The following is a 26,644-nucleotide window of genomic DNA, read 5'->3' on the forward strand; positions in this document are numbered from 1 at the left end:
TAGAGCAACTTGGATTTTATAAGAATTTTTTAGCGCAACGTGGATTTTATAAGAAATTTTTAGAGCAACGTGGATTTTATTATTTGGAGCAACCAAATAAAAGCTATTTTTGACTTTCCATCTCTGCAATAAAGAGTAAAAAATTTTAAAAATACAAAGAGAATCAATATGTTGCCCCATCGCTTCTCTTTGTATCCCTGAGATACAAAAATTGGCGCTATGAGCAAAACTTAGCAATACAAACAAACAAGTGCTTATAGGGGTCTGTGGCATAAGTATCTCCGTGCGGACGGACGGATGGATGGTTGTGACTGCAGTTGTCAATGCTCACACACGCACACACGGATTTCAAGTTGCCTTGGCTTGTTTTGTGTCGTTCAGACCTCCATTCTCTTTGCATTTGAGATACTTTGCACAGAAACAATTGAGCTTTAAATGGAAACGCAACAACGCGACGCGAATACGACAAGTCCGCCACAACAAAACTGAAATCGAAGCAGAGAAACTGGCGCCGGTCGGCTGGTTACTACAGCAAAGCCAGCAAAAAACAACTAAACGATTTATACTTTTTATTTAAGAAGGAAAAAACATCTGAAAAGAAAAAATATAGTTTTTTTAAACGGGAATATTTTGAATAAATAGAAAATAAAAGAAAATATATTTGATATAAGTGAAGGTTGTGTGAATTAAAGAAATATTATCATTAAAATAAATACAATTTAGAAAATTTGCAAAGGAATAAGTGAAATTTTCATAAAGGTAATAAAGTTGAAAATGAAAAAAATATGAAATGTGATAAAAAAATCAATGCAAAGTGGAGTAATGTGTTCTTAAATGATGCGTAACAAAAAAATTATAATATTTCCTAAATGAAAAATTACAAAACCAGGAAGAAAATTTCAAAGGATTATCGCATTTTCTTTCTTCCTGTTTGCCTGAAAAAATCAATGCCTTGCGTTGTTGAACTTCATTGCTTCAAAGGGAACTTTTTGTTGTACAAAAATGTCTAAGAGGTAGAGAGAACCAGAACAGAGCAGAACATTTTCTAAAACACCAAAGCAAAGCAGGAAATCCACCACCATTGTTATAACCTCTGTGTCCTCATCAGCAGTCGTCGTCGACGCACAACCCCCATCTCCACAACACCACCCACCAAGAAAGAACCTCTTTCTGTTGCTGCGACAAACAAGCTAGGAAAGCATTTCAAGTCCTGACGCACCGCACACTTGGTGTAAACACTCAGTCATTGAGGGCTCAAGGCAATACTTGTCGTCGCAACGGCAACAAAGGGAACGAAAAACATCCCTAAAAGCCTTTAAAGAGTCGTTAACACGCTAACATTTTTCTACTCTACACAGTTTAACTGCCTGTCGTCATAAAATAATGAAAGAAGCAAAGAAAAAACAAACAAACGGAAGGCAAGATATATATCAAAATGCGTTTATTTGATGACCATAATGTGACTGACATTCTGAACAAAAGCACAAAAATAGTTTATTTTGGACCTGAGCACAAAAAAAGAATAATGAAAATTGCACTCCAAAACTAAATTTCACAAAATTGCTAAACATGACGAAAAAACAAACAACAACGCCAAAGTAGCTGGTTTGGTATCTGTAGTTTTTTATTCACACAGTAGCTCACGGGAATTACCGGGGTAAAGATTTTTAAAAATTGCACTTTTCTTATGAAGTTTCTTTCCGAAACATTGAAAACGTCTTCATCAAGACCACACAATTCCCTCGGAAGGGTTTTAAATCTTTAAATACAGGTCGGTAATGCGATTTTCTAAATCATTTTTCAGTCACCGACAAAAATCGGTAAAATTAAAACGCCAAAACATGAATGAAAATTTTAAATAAAAGTTGACATGTTGACTTGCTATTAATCGTATCGTATTATTCATCGAAATATAATTATTTTAAAATTTTAGAGCATGTTCAACTCAACTTAGAGCATGTTCAACTCAACTCGGGCCATGGATCGGTTGCGTTTGCCAGATTCGCATACAACAAGTATCGGTGCAAGTAGCTGAGAGATGTAATGAATGTATGGCATGGGTGCATTTCCGAGGTTGCTCTGGCTCTGGTCGCAACCAGGATTAAGGCGACAGGAGTCATGTTGCTGTTTGCTGCTCCAGAAAATCTCGCAGCGTGTGTCCATCTTCGTCGTCGTCGGAATACGAGACACCCCTGCACAAAAGACGGAGGAGGGAGTCTCGACTTTCTAATACACCAGTCTGTCCAGTACAGACCTATCTCGCTTGAGCTTGACTCTAATAACCCATACATGGATTCGAACCTGGGTCGTCGCCAACTAACAAAGAATGTTGCTGACGCATTCAGCATTCTGAACCACAATCCACTTAAAACCTTTCGATGTGAAAGACATATACACAAAGAAAAAAAAAATACGGCGATAAAAAAATTGTCATATTGCCAAAATACTATAAAATGATTTGATCACAAAGTAAAAATACAACTGATAAAATATTTCACATATTGACTAAAATATTTATCGATTTTTCATACAATTGTATTCATCAAGAAATTATTTTTTTCCAAGCACAATGTGGAATATTTTGATAAATATTTTTGTCAATATGTGAAATATTTTATCAGTGGTATTTTTACTTTGTGATCAAATCATTTTATCGTATTTTGGCAATATGAAAATTTTTTTATCGCCGGTATCGATACATTTTTGATTGAATCTTTGAATTTTTTTATCAAATGGCTAAAATATTTTTCTGTGCAGTCTACGATGGAAAAAAGCCATTGCCTGTAATATGAATGTAATATTGAACAAGTAAAAAAGTATCAGTCGGCTTTGCCGACAGAGATATACCCTCAGGTGTGTATATTGAAACAATTTTTTGGCAAAAGCGCACGTGTTAGGTTAGTTAAAAATTTTGGACGTTTGAACCGACAAAAATTTTGATTAGGATTAAAGATCAAAAGTTTTGCGGAGGAGATACTAAAAAGAAAGGATCCATAGGGGGTTTTTACAACCTTCGGGCTGTTTGCTCAAGAAGTATGGACTTGCCCCTGAAAAAATGTTTGCCATCGCAATTGAGGCAGCGAATGCAAGTTGCCTCAACAAAAATCAAAGTGATTCCATATCAGGTCTTAAAGTGAACTTATCCGAAATTTTGTGTGATAGGTACAGGATGGAGTGGACAAATATTCCATATTTGACCTCATCCATATCTGGTAGATATATTAGGATGTGTAAAGTATGGACCAATTCGGCCACTCCCTTCAAGAGTTACCGTACGAACAATTTACCGAACATTTTTGAACTTTTGTGGGGAAGGCACCTGAAGGGGTGGACCGATATGGCTTATCTTCGATGTTTGGACAAAATATTACTTAGGCCAAATTTTGGACCGAATCGGCAGACCCTTTCGAGAGTTATCTTGCGCTGCAACCACCTCAGACGGTATGATAGGGGTTTTTTGCAACTTTCAGGCTATTTTATCATTTTATTTGTATACAAGTTGCTAAAGAAAAACTCAAAGCGATTCGAGAGATGGCCCTAAACTGAACATTTCCGAAATTTTGTGTGGGAGGTACCCGAAGGAGTGGGCCGATTGAGTCCATATTGAAACCTTATTTAAGTCTGGTACACATTTCACGATGGGCAAAGTATGGACCAAATCGGTTACTCCCTTCAAGAGTTATCGTACGTAAAAATTTTCCGAACATTTTCGAACCTTTGTAGGGGAGGTACCGGAAGGAGTGGACCGATATAACCCATCTTCGAACTTACAACAAAGTATGGACCAAATCGGTTACTCCCTTCAAGAGTTATCGTACGTACAAATTTTCCGAACATTTTCTAACTTTTTTGGGGGAGGTACCGGAAGTAGTGGACCGATATAACCCATCTTCGAACAAAATATTACGAAAGCCAAATTTTGGATCGAATCGATTGATACGTTCGAGAGTTATCGTGCGCTCCAGCCAGCCAGACAGACAGACGGACGGACATTGCTCAATCCACTCCAAATTGTCTGAAACACATTTCGTCCAAACATACTTGGGGTCTAAAACCATTATTTCGATGAGGCACATTTTGCCCGTATGAAAGTGTATATACCCTCGTTAGCATAAATGCTGAGGGTATAAAAATTGATTTCTGGAATAGAAGGGGGACAAATGAGTCGTCTTTGGAAATAAAAAGCTTCAATTTGAAATTCACAAATGCAAATTTGCAATCTTGGATGTATAAATAGGGGCTCCAAATTGTCTAGCAACAACAACATCTAATAAGCCTGCGGATGTTAGCCTAACCAGCTAACGAAACGATCGTCGCATAGCGTATCTCCTTAGGTCATTAAGCTCGATTAATGAAATTTTACCGATTTTTGTCGATCACTCCAAAAATGTGTTGGGAAATCGCGCTACAGATCAGATAAATGACGTATCCTGGCATCCCGTCATTTCTCTTGGCTCAGAAAAACTTCCTATCATCGCCTCCGTAAATATAACATGCGACTTCATAACCTCTAAACTACGTGCTTTTCTGAAGCATAGGATAGATGATTGACAAGGGTTCAGAGAATTTACCAATCACAGCTTCAAATCACAGATCCTCGAGTACTCAAGCTTGGCAACTAGGCTCGTTGATCTAGAGGTTCTCGTTCGTACCTTTGGACTTCTATTATCGGTAAAAATCTTCGTCTACTCATGAACGTGGCCTACTGGTGTCATGAGGCCTAATGCTTTGTAACATCTCCACAATCTTTCTTTGTCAGCACCCCAAGTGCTGTCGGCCAGTGCCTTCCTCGCATTTGGAGACAGGAGGAAAATCGATGGTATTATTCGCCTCTGCTGGCATTATTGCCTGGGTTCAGTAGCGAGACCAACCTGTCAAATTTCCAGGTTCATTCAGTTGCTTAAGCGTTGCCATTGAAATTCCTTGTTGGCCCAACGCTTTGGATGATTTCCCGTTTCGTAGTACACTCATCTTCGCCATCTTAATCTCAAGGTGTTCCTTTCTGCCACTGTCACGCCATCGAAAGTAACAGCCTTTCTGTCATCCTTCGCTCCCGGATTCGAGAACGATTTCACAGTTTCCCACAATTTACTTAATCCTGTAACAATGTTGGTGGTCTGGGCACATTTTCCGCTTATGTTTGCCTACTAGCTTATTGGTCTTCGGGGTTCGTACGTCAAAACTCATCACGCTCTGAGAAATTTGATCTAATTTTGGGTTTTAGAGCAACAGGTATGTAGCGAGTGGCTGCAGCTGTGATGAAGTACCGAAAAATTCTCTCAGCTACCCGATGATCTGAAAAAATGTGCAGCTCTCTAAAGCGGTGATTGAAAATTACTCTGAAACCTTGCCAATCAGCTTTTCCATGCTTCAGAAAATTACGGCTGCAAGAGAAGTTGGGTGGTCTGTTAACGGAGACGATGATAGCGCGGTGGTCTTAGCTAGAGGAAATGACGGGTTGCCAGGACACGTCATTAATCAGACCAGGTGCCACACAATGGTCATGTCTGGTGAGATGTGGCATTGTGATAAATATTGAAGTCCAAAACCGAGCTAATATCAGGCATATAACGGCGGTATATACACATTAAGCAAATCTATCTCGGAAGTCCCACACTTAGCTGCTGCCCAAACAAGGCAAGTGCTTCTTCTTCGCTTCTTGTACGAGCCTTCCGCAAAACGTTTTAACCATGTCAACTTTGTGGTGTTTCTTTGACTTAAAGTCTACAATTTCGTTGATTTTGTTGCGGAGACCGTTCCAATTGAATTACATGAAAGATGGATTTCCCGGGCGCTGAACAACTGCATGTGTTGTAAGATGTTGCTCTTGTTGTTGTTGGTGAGACTAGGGGGTGTCTTGTATTCCAACGGTGACATTTTAGACACGCTTAGAAATGTTCTTACTTACTTAGCTAGCCCATTACAGAACATTTGTTCCATAGGCCGAACTAAGAAAAGATCTCCAATTCTCTCTATTTGTTGCTTCGCACTCTGGAATACCGCGCCTTTTCATCTCTTCATCCACTTGTTTGCGCCATCTATTCCTTGACCTGCCAATTCTGCTTGGTTCGTATTTATACGCCTTTTTAGGGGGTTCATCTTCGTCCATTCTAATGATATGACCTAGCCAACGCAATCACTGCATCCCGATACGTTTAACTATATTGATGTCGTTGTATAGCAGATAGAGCTCGTGGTTCATGCGACGTCGATATTCACCGTCAACGAAGATTGGCCCGTAGATCTTTCAAAGAATTTTTCTCTCAAACACATTAAGCACTGCCATGTCTGCTTGCGCAAGTACCCAGGCTTCGGAGCCATACATCAGCACGGGTAGTATCAGTGTTTTGTAGAGCGTTATTTTTGTTTTACGAGATGTGGCTTTGTTTTTAAACTGTTTACTTAAACCAAAGTAGCATCTGTTGACCAATACAATTCTTCTTTTTATTTCACAACGGATGTCGTTTGTTGTGTTTACGAAGGTGGCGAGGTAGACAAAGTCTTTTACTACCTCAAAATTATAGGGACCAACTTCCAGAGTTGGTCCGTGCTCAATGGACGCATTGCGCGTCGACAACTTGGTCTTCTCACCGTTTACCGCCAGACCCACTTTAGCAGATTCTCCTTCGACCTTCATAAAGGTATCGGTTATTTATTTTAGTGTTCGTCCCATGTAGATTGTGTCACTTCTTTTGACGTTTGCCTCTCGTATAACCTTTTCTAGCATGATGTTGAAAAGATCACACGAAAGGCTGTCTCCTTGTCTGAAACCTCTTTTGGTACAAAACTCTCCGGAGAGGTTCTTTCCTATTTTAACTGAGGATCTCGTGTAAGTAAAAGTCATTTTACAAAGCCGGACATGTCTTGGTATACCTTTGGACGCTGCGGGCTGTCGAAGGCTGCTTTATAATCGACAAAAAGGTGGTAGATGTCGATCTGCGTCTCTTGGGTCTTCTCCAGGATTTGCCGCATGGTAAATATCTGGTCAATGGTGGATTTGCCAGGTCTAAAGCCGAATTGGTATGGTCCAATTATTTCGTTGACCATGGCCTTTAGTCGTTCGCACAATATCCCTGACATTGATATTGTAGGCGATAGGGAGAAGACTTATGCCCCTATAGTTGGAGCATACAGTCTTATCTCCTTGTGTGCGGGACACAGGATACTCAGATACCAATCGTCGGGTACTCGTTCTTCCTGCCAGATGGTGCTAACTAGCTGATGAATACACCTTATCAGCGTGTCGCCTCCGGTTTTGAACAGCTCGGCTGGTAAGCCATCGGCTCCTGCTGCCTTATTATTCTTCAGCCGATTTATTGCAGTCTTTACCTCATCTTGGCTGGGCGGTATGCATTCAATACCATCTTCTGGGATTGGGTCTGTGGTATCTTCGTCGTCTTCGCTGCTATTGGATACCAACAGTTTTGCAAAATGTTCTTTCCATATCCTGAGCACACTATCTGTATCAGTTACCAAATTACCTTGCTGGTCTCTACAGGAGGATGTGCCTGTACCAAAGCCATCACTTTGATGCTTGACTCATTGGTAGAATTTTCGGACTTCATTCTGGTTCTTGTACATTTCGATTTTTTCACACTCCCGCTTTTCTATCTCCCTCTTTTTCCTGCGGAAAAGACGTTTCTCCTCCCTCCTTTTCTCCCGATATCTCTCTCGTGCGCTACGCGTTGCTACTGATTGTAAAGTAGCTCTATATGCCGCATTTTTAAATTCGGTAGCACAACACTTCTGATCATACCATGGATTCCTTGGTGGAGGTCTCTGGTATCCAAGTATGGATTTTACGGCTGTTTGCATGGAGTGGGCAATACTTTGCTATTGCGCTGATTTGTTATCGGGATGAGGAGTGCTTTGATTAAGCAATTGGGCCAGTTGAGTGGAATATGCTGTAGCTATCTGTTGTGATTGCAGCTTACCGATGTCTAACTTTCGTGTTGTTTCTGTTCGTACTTTGTTTGCTACGTTTAACCGGGTGCGTACCTTTGCTGCAACAAGATAGTGGTCCGGGTCTATGTTTGCTCCTCGGAACGAACGCACATCCAACACGCTCGATGAATGTCTTCCATCTATTACAACTTGATCAATTTGATTTCTTGTTTTCTGATCTGGAGACAGCCATGTGCCCTTGTGGGCGTCGAGATGTTGAAATCTGGTGCTGCTAACTACCATGTTTTTTGCCGCTGCGAAGTCTATCAGTCTCATACCATTGTCAGATGTTTCGCTGTGGAGACTGAATTTTCCGACTCTTGGGCCAAAGATATTTTTTTGCTTTCCAATTTTGGCATTAAAATCGCCTAGAATAATTTTAATGTCATGGGGAGGACAACGGTCATACATATGTTTCTTCTAAGCGTTCATAAAATATATCTTTGGTCAGTTCGTCCTTGTATTCAGTGGGCGCAAATAAAGCTGATGTTGAAGAATTTTGCTTTTATTCCGACCAACTACAAATTCGCAAACAAACTCATGCTTTGTGTCACGGCAGCTATAATACAGTGCGTCACCTTTAGGTGTTGTTGTGACGTCTTTCCCATTCCGTCGTATTTCCTGTATGGCTGTAATGTCGGCCTTGTACTTTTCAAGTACATCTGCCAATGCGTAAACTGCACCTTCTCTATAAAGAGTGCGAACATTCCAGGTGCAGATTCGCAGATCATTGTCCTTAAAACGTTTGCGGGGGTCGTCAACTTTTGAGGGTTTTGTTTTTCTTTTCTTTCGTTTTTTCATAGTAGGCTGCTTAGAAATGTTCTGGAACGGCAATATTACAAGTATCTCAGTAGTCCTAGAGGAGGCCAAGACCAGATCAGCCTCCTACACCCATTACATCGCACCGATGTTGACATGAGTTGGATACGGATCTGGCAAACGGAACAGATTGATGGCCTGGGATTATTCTCTATACCGGCACTGACCAAAAGAGCTCGGAGAATGCATTGTGTGTATTTCACCATGATCATTCCATGGATGTAATTGCAATATACATATCCCGATGTTGCAACTACCATGGTGAAATACGCACATACATATTTTGTCCCAATTTAGATAAAGTTCGAAGATGGGCCATATCGGTCCACTCCTTCGGGTAGCCACACTAAATCTAGAAGGAAGTTACCGATTTAGTCCAAACTTTGTACATAGTACATCGTTTTCTGAGTATTTCTGCCACGAACACTTTTCTAAAAGTGGTGTCTTCAGCACGCAATTCGGACTCGGCTCTAAAACACAGATCCCATATTATGGAGTCAGTATAAATGTTTGTCTACTTATTTTCAATAGTTTCCCTTATAAAATTATGTAGTGCCGAGTTCCATTTGGTTTTCACTAAGTGTACGTATACATTTCTTTAAATACCTTTGCAAAATCGAATTTTGCGAGCCACAGTAGATTGACTTGCCACCACCACGCACCACACCAAACACGACCATCCCGACGCCTATTTACCTAACCGCTTACACCGCCATCACCGGTTCAGATCTTCTTCCCTAGTCAAGGCTCCACACAAATCGAATAATGAGACATACAAAAAATAAACATCGAAAAACAACCAAACACACAGACAAGTATTTCAAATTCAGACACAAACAACAAACACGTTGTGCAAAAAAAAAAAAACAAAATCCAACAACAACGAAATCACACACGAAACAAAACAACAAAAACTGCAATAATTATGTGGCGCCATAGTCGCATTGTTAAGAGTCGACGGAATTTTTGTGGGGAGCTAATGAAAGTTAGCGAAAGAGAATTGGCCAAAGAGATATTTCCAAAAAATTGGGAGCACTCTCAGACGTTAAAGAGCAAGACCACGAAAAAAGAGGGAGGGGAACAACACATTGGGTGGTAGCAAAGATGGAAATTTAAACAAACTAGTAAAATCTTAAAAAAAAATCTTTGTAACGTAGAAAGAAAGAATTGATGTAAATACAGTTTGTTTTAAATGTTTTCGAAAGAAGTGGCGGGAATATAATCTCACAAGAAATAAGTATGTGCACTAGGTAAGGGCGATTTGAACATCTTAAGGGGTGCTTCGGGTTTCTAATTTCTGGGATTGTACTGAGCAAAAAAGACCATGTATGTCTACGGTGACAATCGAACCTCCCGATTTTAAGTTGAAGTTTTGTATCAGACTTTTGTCACGTTGTTTGGATATTTTGGCATATAACAGCCAAACCATTGAGATTTTCGATATAATACTAAGACAAAAAATTGTAGCCGAGACATTAATTAAGAACTCTCTAGTACATCGCAAAAGCATTTTTGAACATTGTTCATCCTTTATTTGTTATTTTATCGTCATATACATATGTACATAATTATGAAATTCTGGAATTATGTATATCCGCACCGGCGTATGATTTATAAAAATTATTTTATTTATGGTATGGTAGTTATACGCTACCATACGCTTATTTCAGAAGCGCTTTCAGTGATTTGCCTCTAACTTTTATAATAACACTGTACAACACAAAAAATAATTACAAGAGAATTCGGCCAGATTATGAAAGAGGACCGAAGAAAAGAAGACACGTGTATAGGTGTTTTGAAATTTTACGTCGGGAAGTAACCCAAATAGGCGTGACAAGCTTCGCCCATTTCTACAGGTTTTGAAATATTCGACATCAGATTCCTCGGAATCCTTGCATTTTAGGTATAAAGTGTATTTGGCAATATTACTGACAAAAATACGGGGTATCTTTTTATGAAAAACCTTAACCCACTAAAGGGGTCTTTTTGGTCCCTTTTTTCAAACACGTTTAACAACTCCTTTAAAATGTGATCGTATCAAATCAAAACATTCTACATTTTATTATTTGTCATATAATTTTACTATAGGTCCCCGAATACACCAAAACTCTAAATCGTACCTAAACGCCAGGAACCTGCCAAAAGTAAAATCACGTTGTACTTTATCTGAGTTTATTAAGTTTTGTCCCACGAAACTTCATTCTAGATAGAACACGTCAAAGACAAAAATAATCTCCATAAAATTTCAATATAAGTCGCCGAATAAATGAAATATGTATTTGCAATATATATCAAGAAAATATATACATCAATTTGCCAACAAAACACCCAAATATTTTTTGAATAAATTTGTTTTGTTTTTCGAGTTGATGCATGAAAGTAACATGAAATTTAGTTCTAGACGAAAGGCGTTAAAAAAAGAAATATTCTTCTCAAAATTTCATTGTAAGTCCTTAAACAAACTAGATATCTGGGTAAAATACTTTGTTAAGAAAATGACGTTACAAAATTAGATATTATAGGCAGAAATTATTTGTTACACTTTTAGACTCTTAAGTAAAATTTCATACTGAGCCAAAATCTCCTAAAATGCCTCACTTTTTGGGGGTTGTGCCAAAAGAAGAAATGTTCCAAATCAAATTTCATTATGAGTCTCTGACCAAAAGAAATTTGTAGCTATAATATTTAACAACTCCAGAAGCTTTCGCTTTTTATACCCTCAGCCTTTAGGCTAAAGAGGGTATTTACACTTTGATACGACCAAAAATGTGCCTCATCGAAATAATGGTTTTAGATCCCAAGTATGTTTTTACGATATCCGTTTCAGACAATTTTGAGTAGATCTAGCAATGTCCGTCCGTCTGTCTGGCTGGCTGGTGCGCACGATAACTCTCGAACGGATCAATCGATTCGGTTCAAATTTTGGGTATCGAAATATTTGGTCCAGATTCGATTTAAGTTCGAAGATGGGCCATATAGGTCCACTCCTTCAAGTACCTGCCCCACAAATGTTTAAAAATTGTCGCAAAACTTGTGCGCACGATAACTCTTGTAGGGAATAACCGATTTGGTCCATACTTTGCACATCGTGTAATTTCAACCAAACTTCGATGAGGTTCCAATATGGACTCAATCGGTCCACTTCTTCGGGTAGCTCCCACACAAAATTTCGGAAAAGTTCAGTTTAGGACCTGTAGGCCTATTCTGTAACTTTTAACAACTATCGATATTGTTTAAATTTCTTTTGTTATTGTAACAAAAACAAAACAAACAAATGAAATTGTTGTAAAATAAACAATGAGTAAAGTTGTTAAAAAGTTACAGAATAGGCCTACTGGTCTCGAATCGCTTTGATTTTTGTTTACGCAAGTTGTATTTGCTGTCCTCTATACGACGCTGTAAGTTTCATTAGGGGCAAGTCCATACTTCCTGAGAAAATAGCCTGAAAGTTACAAAAAACCCTATGACACCGTGTGTAGTGGTTGGAGCGCAAGATAACTCTCGAACGGATCTGCCGATTCGGTCCAAAATTTGGCTTTCGTAATATTTTGTCCAAACTTAGTTCAAGTTCAAAGATGGATTATATCGGTCCACTCCTTCCGGTACCTACCCCACAGAAGTTCGAAAATGTTCGAAAAATTTGTGCGTATAACTCTTGAAGGGAGTAAACGATTTGGTCCATACTTTGCACATTATGAAATTTCTACCAGACTTAGATGAGGTTCGAATATGTACTCAATCGGTAAACTCCTTCGAGTACCTCCCACACAAAATTTCGGAAAAGTTCAGTTTAGGACCTGCACTCTAATCGCCTTGGTTTTTGTTGTACCATCTTGTATTCACTGTCCCCTATACGAAGGTACAAGTTTCCTACTTCCTGACAAAATAGCCTGAAAGTTGAAAAACAAACCCTATGACACCATGTTTATGGGTGGAAGCGCAAGATAATTCTCGAACGGATATGCCGATTCCGGCCAAAATTTGGCCTTCGTAATATTGTTTCCAAACTTAGTTTAAGTTCGTAGATAAACCATATCGGTCCACTCCTTCAGGTACCTACCCCACAAAAGTTCAAAAATATTCAGAAAAATTGTGTGCACGATAACTCTTGATGGGAGTGACCGATTTGGTCCCTACTTTACACATTCTCATAATATCTACCAGATATAGATCAGGTTCGAATATGGACTATATTTGTCCACTCCATCCCTTACCTCCCACACAAAATTTTGGATAAGTTCACTTTAAGACCTGCTATTGAATCTCTTTGATTTTTATTGAAGCAACTTACATTCGCCGCCTCAATTACGATGGTAAAAGTTGTTTCAGGGGCAAGTCCATACTTCTTGAGAAAACAGCCCGAAGGGTGTAAAAACCCCCTATGGCACCCGCATGGTCTGTGTCGGTCCATTCCTTTAAGTACTTTTTCAGCAAAATTTTTGAACTTTAATCCTAATCAATATTTTTGTCGGTTCATACGAGACCAACATTTTGAAACCCCCTAAATACATAAGTTTTTTGTGAAAAAAACTGTTTCAATTTGCACAGGCTGAGGGTATATCTCTGTCGGCAAAGCCGACTGATACCTTTTTACTTGTTCAATGTATCTCTTAGGTCATGAAAGCTTAACTCGAAAGAGAATTAATTAAATAAAAAATACTTCCGAACAACTTCCAGTAACAATTCGTACAAATTTTGAGAAACGAACACACACATTGTATCAAACAATACGAAAATTTAAATTTTTTTTCTTTTCGAAAAGATTTACTTGACAAACTTTAACATGCGCAAACATACGTAGAAATAAAAATATTTTTTGCAACATTTTAATACTTTCCATCTCTGGTTGGGAATTGCGGACATTACTCTTATTAGTTAAGAGAAATGTTGTGGAAGAGGCGATAAGGTTACACAAAAAGGGGGGGCATTCTCAAAGATATATTTATATTGGAGAATGGTTATTTGGTTATTTGTTTATATTGATTACTTTTGATACTATGTTGTTGTGTTATAATCCCGGATCATAAAGATTTTCCCAGTTAGTCGGTGTAAAATTAAAAAAAAATGCGGATAATCGAGGTTCGACCGTAATTCTTTGCTTGTCAAATAGCCAATTTAGTTGGTAATTTTTTATAGTATTTGAGAAACTATGCCAGGAAGAAGGGACTTCCTGACGAAAAAAAATCGTAATCAGAACCACAATCACGGTCAATATTTCAAAACAATCCTCGAACGGCGCTCAAATTTTTTTTTAATTTTTGTAAATGAGGTATCCGAGGTAGTTAACCAATATAGTACATTTTCGAATTTGATTTAAGATTGAGATTTAAGTATGTCTAAAACTTGAACGAAAAAACCAAAACAAACAATTAAAACACACAAAAAACACACTCTTCAACACTTAAATTTTGAGGACTTGGAAAAAATCCACAAAAAAGTATTTTAAAAAAATTTAATTTCCAGCACATTTTATGCGAACAATTTGTTACTTTCAAAAAAAAAAATAATATATCTTTTAAATTCTTACTTCTTTCACGTTTTTAAAGCCTTAAAGATATCATACGTAAATGTGAACTTCGTCTGTTTTGCTTTCTTAAGTACCGTTATAAATTAAAAAATCATTGTTGGAATATAAAAAATGCTATGTTTAGAGATAGTTTGCTGAATTGTCATTGAAGTTTTTTGATATCGATTTTTCGATTTTTGTCGCAGTTTGGGACCACAGTACGATGTAACCTATATTTGAACCTAATCTATGTCTGAGAGAAGCATAAAGAAGCAAAAACATTGCACCACCCACCACCACCCTAATATTTGAAGTATTCAATTATTGAATTTCAATATGTACTAATTTACATACTCATACAATTACTCTCTTAAAAATATCTCTTAGAGCTAACTTAACAACATTTTGAAACAAATCTTATGAATAAATAAACATTTTTTATATGGCAGCTACTGGCCTATGAATGTATCTGACCGATTGACAAACTGATCGGGCAAGATGCCTCTATTATTAGGTGGTGATGTTGTGGCGCGGTTTGTTGTGGTGGCTCCAGCACTTGTTCTCCATTCTAAACAAGGCATTAAGATTATTTATTTATTTTTTGTTTTTTTTCTGTTTTTCTAATGTCTAATAATCAACAACATATGGACATGGTAGTTGTTAGTGTCGGTCAGTCGAACGAAAACTAAAAAAAATAAATTGAAAAATTGCAATTGGGAAAAGTGGCAGAGTAGACGAATGAATGACTGGCTGAACGCAATGTTGGTACTGTTTATTCTTATCACGATCCAAAGGCAAGACATGCCTTATCAGTTCAGAGGCACAATTACGCGTCGTGTCGCGTCATTCTAAGCAAAACAAATCGACAACAACAACCAGACGACTTCTAATGCAAACAAAAGAACCAACAACCATTCGAATATCAGGCGAACTTAGATGAACGAACGGGTGCAATAAAAATATTGAAAGGGTTACATTTAAAGTTCTTAAAATTATTGTATTCTTTTATAGAAGGCTTTAAAGATATATTTTTATAGAAGAAAAATGATTTCTGAAGAATGAAGACCAGGAAGCTCTTTCGAATAGAAGATCAGAAGGGTTATCGTAGATCAATAAAATAATGTGTTCTTGCGAAAGACAGGAAATTAAATACCAAAAGTACATTTTTGTACTCTCCATAATATTATGAAGGGTATATTAAGTTTACTTTTCCGTTTGTAAAGCATTGAAATAATCATTTGCGACCATTGACCTGGATAAAATTCTGAGTCGATATAGCCATGTCCGTTCGTCCGTCTGTTGTAATCACTATAGCGTCCGCAAAAATTGAGGTATATTTTTGAGTTTTTTTTTCCATAGATATGTCAAGTTCGAAGATGGGCTATATCGGCCCAACTTTTGGTATAGACCACATATAACGCTACCTTCCGATTTTCTGTATTTTGCGGATTTTAGCTAAATTTTTGGATCGCCCTACTTGTAATTTAACATTTGAGGTTCCCAGTGGTCACAAAATATCGCTACAAAAAATCGTCAACATAGGTTCATGTTTTGGCATAGCCCCCATATAACGATAACTCCCGATTTTCAGTATTTTGCGGATTTTATCTAAATTGTTGGACCGAACTACCTGTAATTCAAGATTTGAGGTTCCCAGTGGCCATAAAACATCTCCAACAAAATTTTTTTGAGGTTCCCAGTGGTCAAAAAACATTTCCACCAAAAATTGTCAACATAGGTCCATGTTTTGGTAGAGCCTCCATATAACGATACCTCCCGATTTTCGCTATTTTGAGGATTTTAGCCACATTTTTGGTCCGATCTATCTGTAATTGAACATTTGAGGTTCCCACTGGTCACAAAACATCTCCACCAAAAATTGTCAACATAGGTCCTTGTTTTGGTATAGCCCCCATATAACGATATCTTCCGATTTTCGGTATTTTGAGGATTTTAGCAACATTTTTGGACCGAACTATCTGTATTTTCAAATTTGAGGTTCCCTGAGTTCAAAAAATATCTCTACCAAAAATCGTCAAGATAGGCCAATGTTTTGGTATAGCCCCATAGAACGATACCTCCCGATTTTCGGCATTTTAAGGTTTTTAGCTAAATTTTCGGGACAGTTGTGCAATTTCTAGGCTGATTTACCTTGACACTTTCTTCCATATTCTGCCCATGGTACTGTACCTTCTTATTTGGGACATTTTTATGATTTCGTTCTAGAAAATTATTGCATTACACTCGAGGATGCGCAAATGTTTCGTTACAAAAATAAGATTTTTTTCAAAAGCAAAATAATGCCTAAAGCCTTTCAAACTCTTGGAAATAAATCATAATTTTAAATCCATTTTCATTTTTTAACCCTTCTTTTTTCTTCCTCTTTTCAGCAATGCCTTTCCCTACAACTGATCGTGCGAACTAAGTGATTCCATACATCTGGAGCACTGAAACTACAATCATCAAGAATTTCGTTCGCAGTGTGTATCTTGTCAGCATTATCTAATAAACACCAACAATGTTACGGCGCCGAAACATACACACAATTGTTCTAGTTTTGATAATCATCTCAACGCTATGTCGAGCGGGTAACTATAAATTGTGATATATTTATTCAGGAATTTATTTTTTTAATAATAAAAAATCGAAATTCTGATTACAGCTCCCAAACCATTTAGCTGTATGAGCTATTTAGAAGATGATCGAATATTGCACGAAGAAGATGACGATTCGGATGAATCGTATATAGAACCACCACAATTTGATAGTGGTGGTCTCACCTCGAAGGAATACAATAAAGTAAACGAAGAAGTGGAAAAGACCCCAGATGATACAATACATTTGCGCGTTTGTCCACCAGAATTCACCTTCTGTTTTTCGCTATGGCGCAAAACAGCAAATGGTTCGAAAATTGAAAAACAGGGTAAGTGCGACCAAATTGTGTTTCGTGCAACATGATATTTCCGACTAGTTATTTGTGAGTATCTTGACATCTCTAGCGAAAGAAAATATTAAAAAATATAATCCAAGGGTAAATGCATGAAAGAGAATGCTGATAATTTGATGGAAAGGAACACGGAATCGTCGACAATAGCAATTCAAACACTAAAGAAAAAAATGCTATGGAGATATCGATATCGAGATCATCAATGTGTACATTCCGCCCGTTAACAGCATTTGCTCCAAGGGGATAACAAAATTGTCCCGGGGCGATTTGAATACACTTCAAGAGATATGGCAATCCTAGTTGCCGACCGATCCCATTGAGGCGAGTACTAAGCACCGGATTGACTCGGAGAAAACTTCGACCAGGGGCCGCCACCTCAACAATTATGTGTTTGTGTTCGTGTATTTTTTCACCATGGGAGTGGCAATTTATCCCGGAATGCCTGCTCCGAGTTTTTTTTAGGTCTGTGGCGAGGTAGAGCTTAATCTCGTATCTGTATGGAGCTGTTCCGTTTGCCAGATCCGCATCCACCACATGTCAACAACGGTGTGATGTAATGGAAGTAATGGAAGTGTGCACTTCCGAGAGTGCTCTGGCCTTAGTTGCACCCAGGATTACTGGGATAGTTATGTTTCAGCTTGCAGCTCCAGAACATCTATCAGTGTGTCTCCAACTTCGTCGTGCGACGCCTCCTTGTCGTCGGAAATCGAGACGCCCCCGCAGACTCCCCCAACAACAACAACAACAAATTCAGCACCTAACACAAGTTGTTGTTCAGCGACCCGGATATGCATCATTCAATTCATTTGCAACGGTCTCCGCAATAAGGTCAGGAAAATTGTGGTTTTTAGGAGTCGGAGAAACATCATAGTCGCCGCGATCCAAGAAACAAAGCTCACCGCCACAGGTAGCTTGTAAAGTTGCGATGGTTACTACGTTTCACTGAAGCCTTTCTAATACACCAGTCTGTCCAGTACAAACCTATCTCGCTTAAGCTGAACTCTAGTGATCCATACATGGAATGTCTGGGGGTATTAGTTAAGCGTCGTACGAACCCTGAAACCCAAAGAGTTGGAGAACTTACTCTTGAAGTCAACAGGCTAGTAGGTGAACATAAGCGGAAAATGTGGCTAGACCAGCTGAATCAATGCAACATTGGCACAGGCTTAAGTAAGAACGTTTAAATCACTCTCGTGTCCGGTAAAGAAGAACGATGGAACGGCTGTTATTTTTAACGGTGTGACAGTAATTGATCGAAAAAGTGCGCGTGTTATTTTAACCGGCAGTTTATAGAGCACACCGAGAGTGATGGGGCGAAGAGGAGTGTGCTACGCCGTATAAGAAGAGCACTCTCAGTCGCGGATGTACCACCACAATGTACGATGGACGATGTTGTAGACGTCATCCAAAACGCGAAATTACAGAAAGCCCCCACGGAATCGCAATGGTAATGCTTAAGCAGCTGGATGGACCCGGGGTTAAGTATTTAAAAAGTGACCTCAATTTATCGTTAGCCGCCCATATTTCGCTACTAAAGCCTGGCAAGGATGCCAGCAGAGGTGAATTGTATATGCCTAATTCCCTTCTGTCGCCAGTAGCAAAGATCCTAGAAGCACTAATCCTGACACTATGAGAAGTTGTTTTCCAGTTGCCCAACATCAACATGGATTCCGAAAAATGCATAGGACTACAATAGTAGTGTCAGCCATATCCACACATATCAGTAGACCCAGAACAGGTCGTACGACCGAACAGTCATGGTGGCACTTGACCTATCGAAGGCCTTCGATACCTTCAACCATGACCAGCTGTTCGAGGACATAGCCGTGTTTGAAACATTGAAAAAACAACTATATGTGCGGACGACAGTGGTTTGTGGAATTCAGAAAAAAATAATTCCAAAACCCATGGAGTGAAACAGGGAGTTCCCCAAGGCGGGGTGATATCTCAGGAACTCTTTAAACTCTACCTTTCTGAGACTCCACATCCTCCAGACGGCATAGAGATCGAAATGTATGATAATGATTGAACGGCGGGTCCTATCGTCTAAGACATATGTAATAGGTTAAATTTCACACTTTCCACCACTTGGACGGCTGAAATGAGCCTTCCACTAAAGATATTGGTCGATGGTGTACTGATTCCGATCAAGCAATACCCCAGAATATTATGTGTAACGTTCGATAGCATGTTTATGTCGTCACAGCTATTTGCGATAAAATCAGAAATAGGAAGACGGCCGGCATCAATTGGGGTGGTGACTAAGTAACCTTGTTGATATCTTTCAAATCAATTGACCGGTCTGTGGTAAGTTATCCGGCGCCAACGTGTAGAGGTGGGCGATTGTCGTGTTTCGCGGCACTAGAAAACACGACCAAGCAACGCTAAAGGGTTTAGTACTTTGTGGTCGCTAAAGTGGTGTTGTTGTTTATGTGCGTATTTGTTGTTTTGTCGTGCATTCTAGTGCCACGAACACGACAATCGCCCACCTCTATACAAATTTTAGCGCAGTGTAAGAATATTCACTCCTGCTCCCCCGAGAACTGCAACAGGGTGCCTCCTCATGACCAGTTAAGATTCGGACGATGCTGACGCCTCAATTCGATACCCAACACATTCCTGGTATGTGGATTGGGACCACGCGACACGATGCATTTCTTTAACTACCCAGCTAACCCTACTCACCTGTCCCCTAATGCTTTATGGACGCAACCAGTCCAGGTTGCAGGCATTTTTGAATCTGGATACAGAGGAACCAGAACGTGATAATTAAAGTAATACACGAACGAACTTACATAGTATTTCTACAAATATTTTGGCGCCCAACGTTGGTCTATTTTACCTTTAAAACAAGTAAAAAATTATCAGTCGGCTTTGCCCACAGAGATATACCCTCAGCCTGTGTGGATTGAAATCCTTTTTCCAAAAAAAAAACTTATGTATTTAGGGGGGTTTTCAAAATGTTGGCCGTATGCACCAACAAAAGTATGGATAGGATTAAAGCTCGAAAATTTGCGGGGATATCGATAGATGGGGCTTTTTTTATCACACTAGCCTGCGAAAAACATAATATAGCTATATTCGGTAATATATTCGGTTCGAGCTTTCCAGGCACTACATATGTTGCCATAAAGGTTTTTACAACTTTCGGGCTCTTTTCTCAAGAAGTATGGACTTGCTTCTGAAAAAACTTTTACTGCCGATATTGAGACAGCTGCAAGTTGCTTCAACAAAAATCAAAGTGATTCGAGAGCAGGTCTTAAAGTGAATTTATCCAAAATTTTGTGTGGAAGGTACCCGAAGGGGTGGACAAATACAGTCCATATTCGAACCTGATCTACATATATCTGGTAGATATTTTAGCATGTGTAAAGTATGGACCAAATCGGACACATTTTTGAACTTTTGTGGGGGAGGTACCTGGAGGAGTGAAACGATATGACTTATCTTCGAACTTAAACTATGTTTGCACAAAATATTACAAAGACCAAATTGTGGACCGAATAGGCAGGTCCGTTCGAGAGTTATCTTGCGTTCCAACCACTACACACGGTGTCATAGGTCTTTTTTGTACCTTTCAGGCTATTTTCTCAGGAAGTATGGACATGGCCCTGACGAAGATTATACCGTTATATGGGGGGCAGTGGATCCAAGTTGCAACAACAAAAATCAAAGCGATTCTTGAACAGGCCGTAAACTGAACTTTACCGAAATGTTGTGTTGGAAGTTCCCGAAGGAGTGGACCGATTGAGTCTTGACATTGTCAGTGAACTATAAGTATTTATACCAAAATTCATTTGACAACGCCAACTCCTTTTATATTTGGCCACCGTTTATTTGAACTCGCAACATAGTGCAGCGTTTTTTGAGGTTATGCGCCATTATCTCGGGAACTATGGACTTGCCCTCGAAAAAAAAAAAATACAATGACGTAACGGGGAACGCACGAACATCATGTTACAAAAAATTTCATAACGATTCGTGAGGTGTCACCAAACTGCACTTATTTCAAATTTTATGTGGGAGGTACCTAAAGGAGTGAACCGATATAATCCATATTCGAACCTGAAGTATGCCTAGAGGTAGTATTACCATATGCAAAGTTTGGTTCAATTCGGTTACTCCATTCGAGAGTTTGCGACAATTTTTGAACATTCGTGAGGGAGGTACCTGAAGGAATGGACCTATATGACCCATCTTCGAACTTAAATCAAATCTGGACAAAATATTTCGATACCCACAATTTGAACCGAATCGATTGATCCGTTCTAGAGTTATCGTGCGCACCAGCCAGCTAGACAGACAGACGGACAGACAGACAGACGGACGGACATTGCTAGATCTACTCAAAATTGTCTGAAACGGATATCGTACAAACATGCTTGGGGTCTAAAACTATTATTTCGATGAGGCACATTTTTGGTCGTATCAAAGTGTAAATACCCTCTTTAGCCTAAAGGCTGAGGGTATACCCATTGTATGGAGGGTATATTAAGTTTGTTTTTCCGTTTGTAACGCATTGAAATAATCATTTGCGACCCTATAAAGTATATATATTCTTGATCAGGTTAAATTTCGAAGTAGATCTAGGCCTGTCCGTCTGTGGTAATCACTACGCAAAAATCGAGATAGAAGGCTAGATATTGGCACCCGATTATATTTTTCCCATAGACAGGCCATGTTCGAAGAAGGGCTACATCGGCCCATTTTTTTGATATAGCCCCCATATAATGGTACCTCCGGATTTTCGGTATTTTAAACATTTTAGTTACAATTTTTTACCGAAATAGCTGTAATTTGACATTTACGGTTCTTAGGGTTCACTGCACTTCCTCAACAAAAATTGTCAACATAGGTGCATGTTTACGTATAGCTGTTACCTCCCGATTTACGATATTTTGATGGTTTTAGCTACTATTTTTATTCGAACTAGCTGTAATTTGCCATTTGAGGTTCTTAGGGGTCACAACACTTCCTTACCAAAAATTGTGAACATAAGTCCATGTTAAGATGTGGCCCACATATAACAGTACCTCCCGATTTTTTAAGGGTTTTACCTACTTTTTTATCCGAAGTAGCTGTAATTTGACATTTGAGGTTCTCACTGGTCACGATTCTTCTTCACTAAAAATTGTCAACATAGGCCCATGTTTGGGTATAACCCCCATAGAACGATACCTCCCCATTTTCGGTATTTGAGGGTCTTAGCTACATTATTTCGTGACAAAAATTGTCAGGATAGGTCCACATTTTGATATAGCCCCATAGATGGTACCTTTCCTTGGTTGAACACAATTTTTAGATTAGATAATTTAGGCATTTGGCGTATACGTGGTTGAAAATTTGTTGCACCGAAAATTTAGGACTGGAAAGGAAAATAATTGTTCCATTTTAATTAAGAATATTTTATGGTGGAGGGTATAAAAAGTTCGGATCGGCCGAACTTAACGACTTTTAACTTGTTTTAATATCAGTCGTATGCATTCATAATTATTTTCTTAAATAAATTAAGAGTCAAGTACCCCCAGGGTAGTAGAAGGTTCATACTTCACCCATTGCAAAATCGCAACAGATTAAATACAATTTTCTTTTTCTCATTTCAGGTTGCTGGAAGGATAGTACTGAGGGAAATGGAACCTGCAATCATGCAGAATGTGTGAGCTCATCACCAACCTCACGCAACAACTCCTTGTACTATTGCTGTTGTTCCGGTAATGCCTGTAATCGTAATGTGGCTGTGGTGGAACCTTCATTCTTGGAGGTAAGTAAACTATACACAAAACTTCCAAGCAGTTTATTTTAACAATTTTTCTCATTTTCTTAGCTTTCCAAAAACAATTACGCCGACAGTAATCCCCCAGAATCGCATGAAAAATTATATTGGTCCAAATCGGTCATATGGCTTGGCATGTTGGCATTAATCATGGTTATAACAACAGTCTCCGGCTTTATCTATTGTCGCAATGTGAGGGAAAAATCAGTACCAGAAGAAGCACCATTGGCACCCTCGGGGCCAGGTTACAGTTCCAACCTGCGAAATGTTGACAATTTAAATTTAATTTGTATGTTGGATAAGGGAAAGTATGGAACTGTTATGAAGGGATTGCTGCACGATCAAGAGGTGGCCGTGAAAATATTTCCCGAAGCTCATCAACAGTATTTTATAAATGAAAGGAACATTTATTCGTTGCCTCTGATGGATTGTCCGGCATTGCTGACATATTTTGGTAGGCTATAAGTTACATAGGTCCATTAATTGGTTTAATAATTTTGCAATGTTTTTAGGTTATGATGAACGCCACACTTTAGAGGGTAAGGTGGAATACCACTTGGTGTTATCATTGGCCCCAATGGGTTGTTTACAGGATTGGTTGATTCCGAATACGCTGAATTTCGAAACTTTTTGTGGCATGGTGAAAAGTATTACCCGTGGCCTTTCCCATTTGCACACCGAGCTGCGTAGAGGCGAAGAACATAAACCCTGTATTGCCCATCGTGATTTGAATACCCGCAATATTTTGGTTAAATCCGATCTCACCTGTTGCATAGCTGATTTTGGTTTTGCCCTAAAGGTGTTTGGCCCACGTTATGAGTACAAGGGAGAAATTGCCGAGGCCGAGACCAAGAGCATCAATGAAGTGGGAACTTTACGATATATGGCCCCAGAACTGTTGGAGGGTGCTGTAAATTTACGTGACTGTGAAACGTCATTGAAACAAATGGATGTCTATGCCTTGGGCCTGGTGTTGTGGGAAGTTGCCACCCGTTGTTCCGATTTCTATCCAACGGGACAACCAACACCTCCATACAAGGCACCCTATGAATTGGAAGTGGGCTCCCATCCCTCATTCGACCAAATGCAATCGTTGGTAGTAAGGCACAAAGCTCGCCCCCTATTCCCCGCTGGTTGGGGTGGAGGTCCAGCTGTAAAGCTTATACGTGACACCTGTGAAGATTGTTGGGATCATGATGCCGAAGCTCGCCTTACCTCGTTGTGTGCCGAAGAGCGCATGCATGAGGCAGCCAGTATTGGTATGCGTCTCAACACCCATTTATTACCCAGCACACCTTTGCTAAGTACCAACAATCTATGTAATGGCCATGTCGAGTCTACGGAAACAAGTCAGAATAACCAAAAGCCCAGATCTCCCACAAATGTCGATAAAATGATGGCGGAAACAAATACGGTATTGAATCCGCCGCCAAATAAGAAAAATCTACCCTATTTGAATGAGATCAATAATTGTGAAAACCATTTGCAGAGACCCTCTACAACGGAGAAGAATCACTTGATTCAGCCACAACAACAATTACAGCCATATCAAGGACGTAACCCTTGTCAGGAACGGAATCTGGCGCCCACGTCTATGAATTGTCCCCAACAGCTGATACAGCGTAGCAAGAAACACAGCTTCCAAACACCCACAAGTGAGGATAATAACTTTTCCTGTTTGGATGATGACGTTTCGGTGGAGGAATTAATATCTGCCAGGAGTTCCAAAAAATTCCCCTCATTGGAACATGAAGATAATTCTACACATGCCAATGGGAATGCCCCTCATATGGGCCAAGGGTTTCCAAAACAACAAAATACTGATCGCAAACTCAAAGGATGGCATGGGGTACGGGCCCTCATACAAAAGAAACTATTCCGTAAGGCTGACATAGCCCGGCTGGATGCATTTCGCCAACTAAATGGAGATGAGAAATCAAATTTGGTGGAGAAAAATCACAATCACCATCACAGCAAGCCGGTGGTGATAAGTTTTATTGACCGGGAAAAAGTTAATTGTGCAAAAAGCAATTCATCTGCGATAATATCCGAGCGTACGGAGCCACCACAACAAAATGGTTATGCGGTTAATAAAAGACCCAATAATTTGGATTTAAGTCCGGTTAGCCAAACAAATGGTGGATTTAAGCTGACACCACAAAATCAAAATCACATTACCACAATTGCTGAGGAGCCGGATACCAATGATGATGCCGCTGCTGCCAGTAATGACAATATTGAATATCGCCTCAAAAGTCTGGACATACGGAAGTCAACACCTGCCCACAATGTTTCACGTTCTAAGTCATCGAATTTAGTTAAATCGTTAAATAGCTCCAACAATAATCTCCATGAGGCGGAACTGAAGGCCCTAAATGATGCTGTGATTTTGCGAAATCATTCGGTTTCTGAGCCACAGTTTCGGCGACAACGTAGCTTGGAAGTGTTTCGTGAAGTGTTTAATGCCCGCGGCAGTAATGAACGTTTGCGAGATCCTAGTCAAAGAGTTAAAACACCTGGCGATGTACCGCCATCTGTACGCAAAATACGGGCTTCGAAAACGTTAAGTCTTTACGATGATCGCATGATGGATTCATCGCTGCTTAATGTACTTTAGCATGAAGAAGTTCTGCTTCTTGAACTATAGAAGCAGAACTATTGAGATTTCAGATAGGTATTCCTTTGTTCTATTTCCATTTCATGTAATGTATGTATGTCTGTGACTAACATATACACACAACAGGAGAGATCATTAAATCATAATCATTTGTAGATTGTAGTAGTAAATCGTATTATTGTATATTTAATTTATTTTTTGTTATTCAAATAACCATAAAAAACAAATACTCATCACATAGGCATTCGAATATACCATTTCATTAAACGCACTTTGACTCCCCTTACACACCGACACCCATCCTGATACACATACCCAGTAAACAAACCGGTCCGAAATCGAAACTCAACAGAATACGAAAAGAAATTTGACAAAATTCTCCCTGACGCAAGAAATTTGGAATGATGTTATCTGAAATTGAGCAGAGATTCCGGACATCCCAATTTTGGTTTGCTGGGATATACATGCTTAGAATAAAAAAAAAGATAAAGGAAGCTTAATTCGAGCGATAGGCTGCTCTGTTGTAAGCAATGTGCTGCCAGTGTGGCATGCAAACGTTAGTACTTAACAGTAGATGGTTATTTAAGCCTTCTTGAACTATGCGCAGAAAACTACAACATTATATAGTTCATACTTGTAAACCATCCCCACTATCATCCCTGCCGCAATCTTTTGTCGAGGAAGTCACCCTGAACCACGCCGGCGTCTCTTCCTGGAAGTCACTTCAGCGACACGACTGGAAGTCATTCCCGCAATAGTTCTTAAAATTGAAAAAATATTTTATTTTTGGTATTTTTATTATTTTTATTTTTGTATTATTTTTTAAGTAAGTGCGCTTCTTAGCTGAAACCCTCGGTGATTTCCCCCTACATTAATTTTGTCATTTTAAAAACATGATGTTGTTGTCTGGCTAGGAATCGAACCTCGGACCTTCAGAGAGTAAAGTGAGCGTGCATAACACTGCATTACCGTATCATATAAACGTCAGATAAAAAATGTACAGTAGTTCACATTTATTCAATTCTTAAATAAATGTAA

General features: G+C 39.2%; 1 protein-coding gene across 2 annotated transcripts; it reads left to right on the forward strand.

Moving 5' to 3' along the window:
• Positions 1-396: 396 nt before the first annotated feature.
• wit (kinase protein wishful thinking) lies at positions 397-25,972 on the forward strand. Of its 2 annotated transcripts, none has more exons than XM_073984723.1 (6): positions 397-759; positions 16,660-16,857; positions 16,932-17,192; positions 22,820-22,977; positions 23,041-23,443; positions 23,502-25,972. In XM_073984723.1, exons 2-6 carry the CDS (start codon positions 16,788-16,790, stop codon positions 25,604-25,606), a joined length of 2,997 nt encoding a protein of 998 aa, XP_073840824.1. In that variant the 5' UTR covers positions 397-759; positions 16,660-16,787; the 3' UTR covers positions 25,607-25,972. The 2 variants fall into 2 exon arrangements, with proteins under 2 accessions (XP_073840824.1, XP_073840825.1); XM_073984724.1 differs by having other exon boundaries at positions 417-1,418.
• The last annotated feature ends 672 nt before the right edge of the window (positions 25,973-26,644 follow it).

This window comes from Musca autumnalis, unplaced genomic scaffold, assembly GCF_047663935.1.
Source record: "Musca autumnalis isolate F117 unplaced genomic scaffold, ASM4766393v1 scaffold_4, whole genome shotgun sequence".
Classification (NCBI taxonomy): domain Eukaryota; kingdom Metazoa; phylum Arthropoda; class Insecta; order Diptera; family Muscidae; genus Musca; species Musca autumnalis.

Bases quoted from the DNA above. Each gene is read 5' to 3' on its own strand.
- wit (XM_073984723.1), top strand. From the start codon at position 16,788: ATGTTACGGCGCCGAAACATACACACAATTGTTCTAGTTTTGATAATC. The intron at 16,858-16,931 runs GTAACTATAAAT...TTCTGATTACAG, and splicing joins CTCAACGCTATGTCGAGCGG to CTCCCAAACCATTTAGCTGT. The intron at 23,444-23,501 runs GTAGGCTATAAG...CAATGTTTTTAG, and splicing joins GGCATTGCTGACATATTTTG to GTTATGATGAACGCCACACT.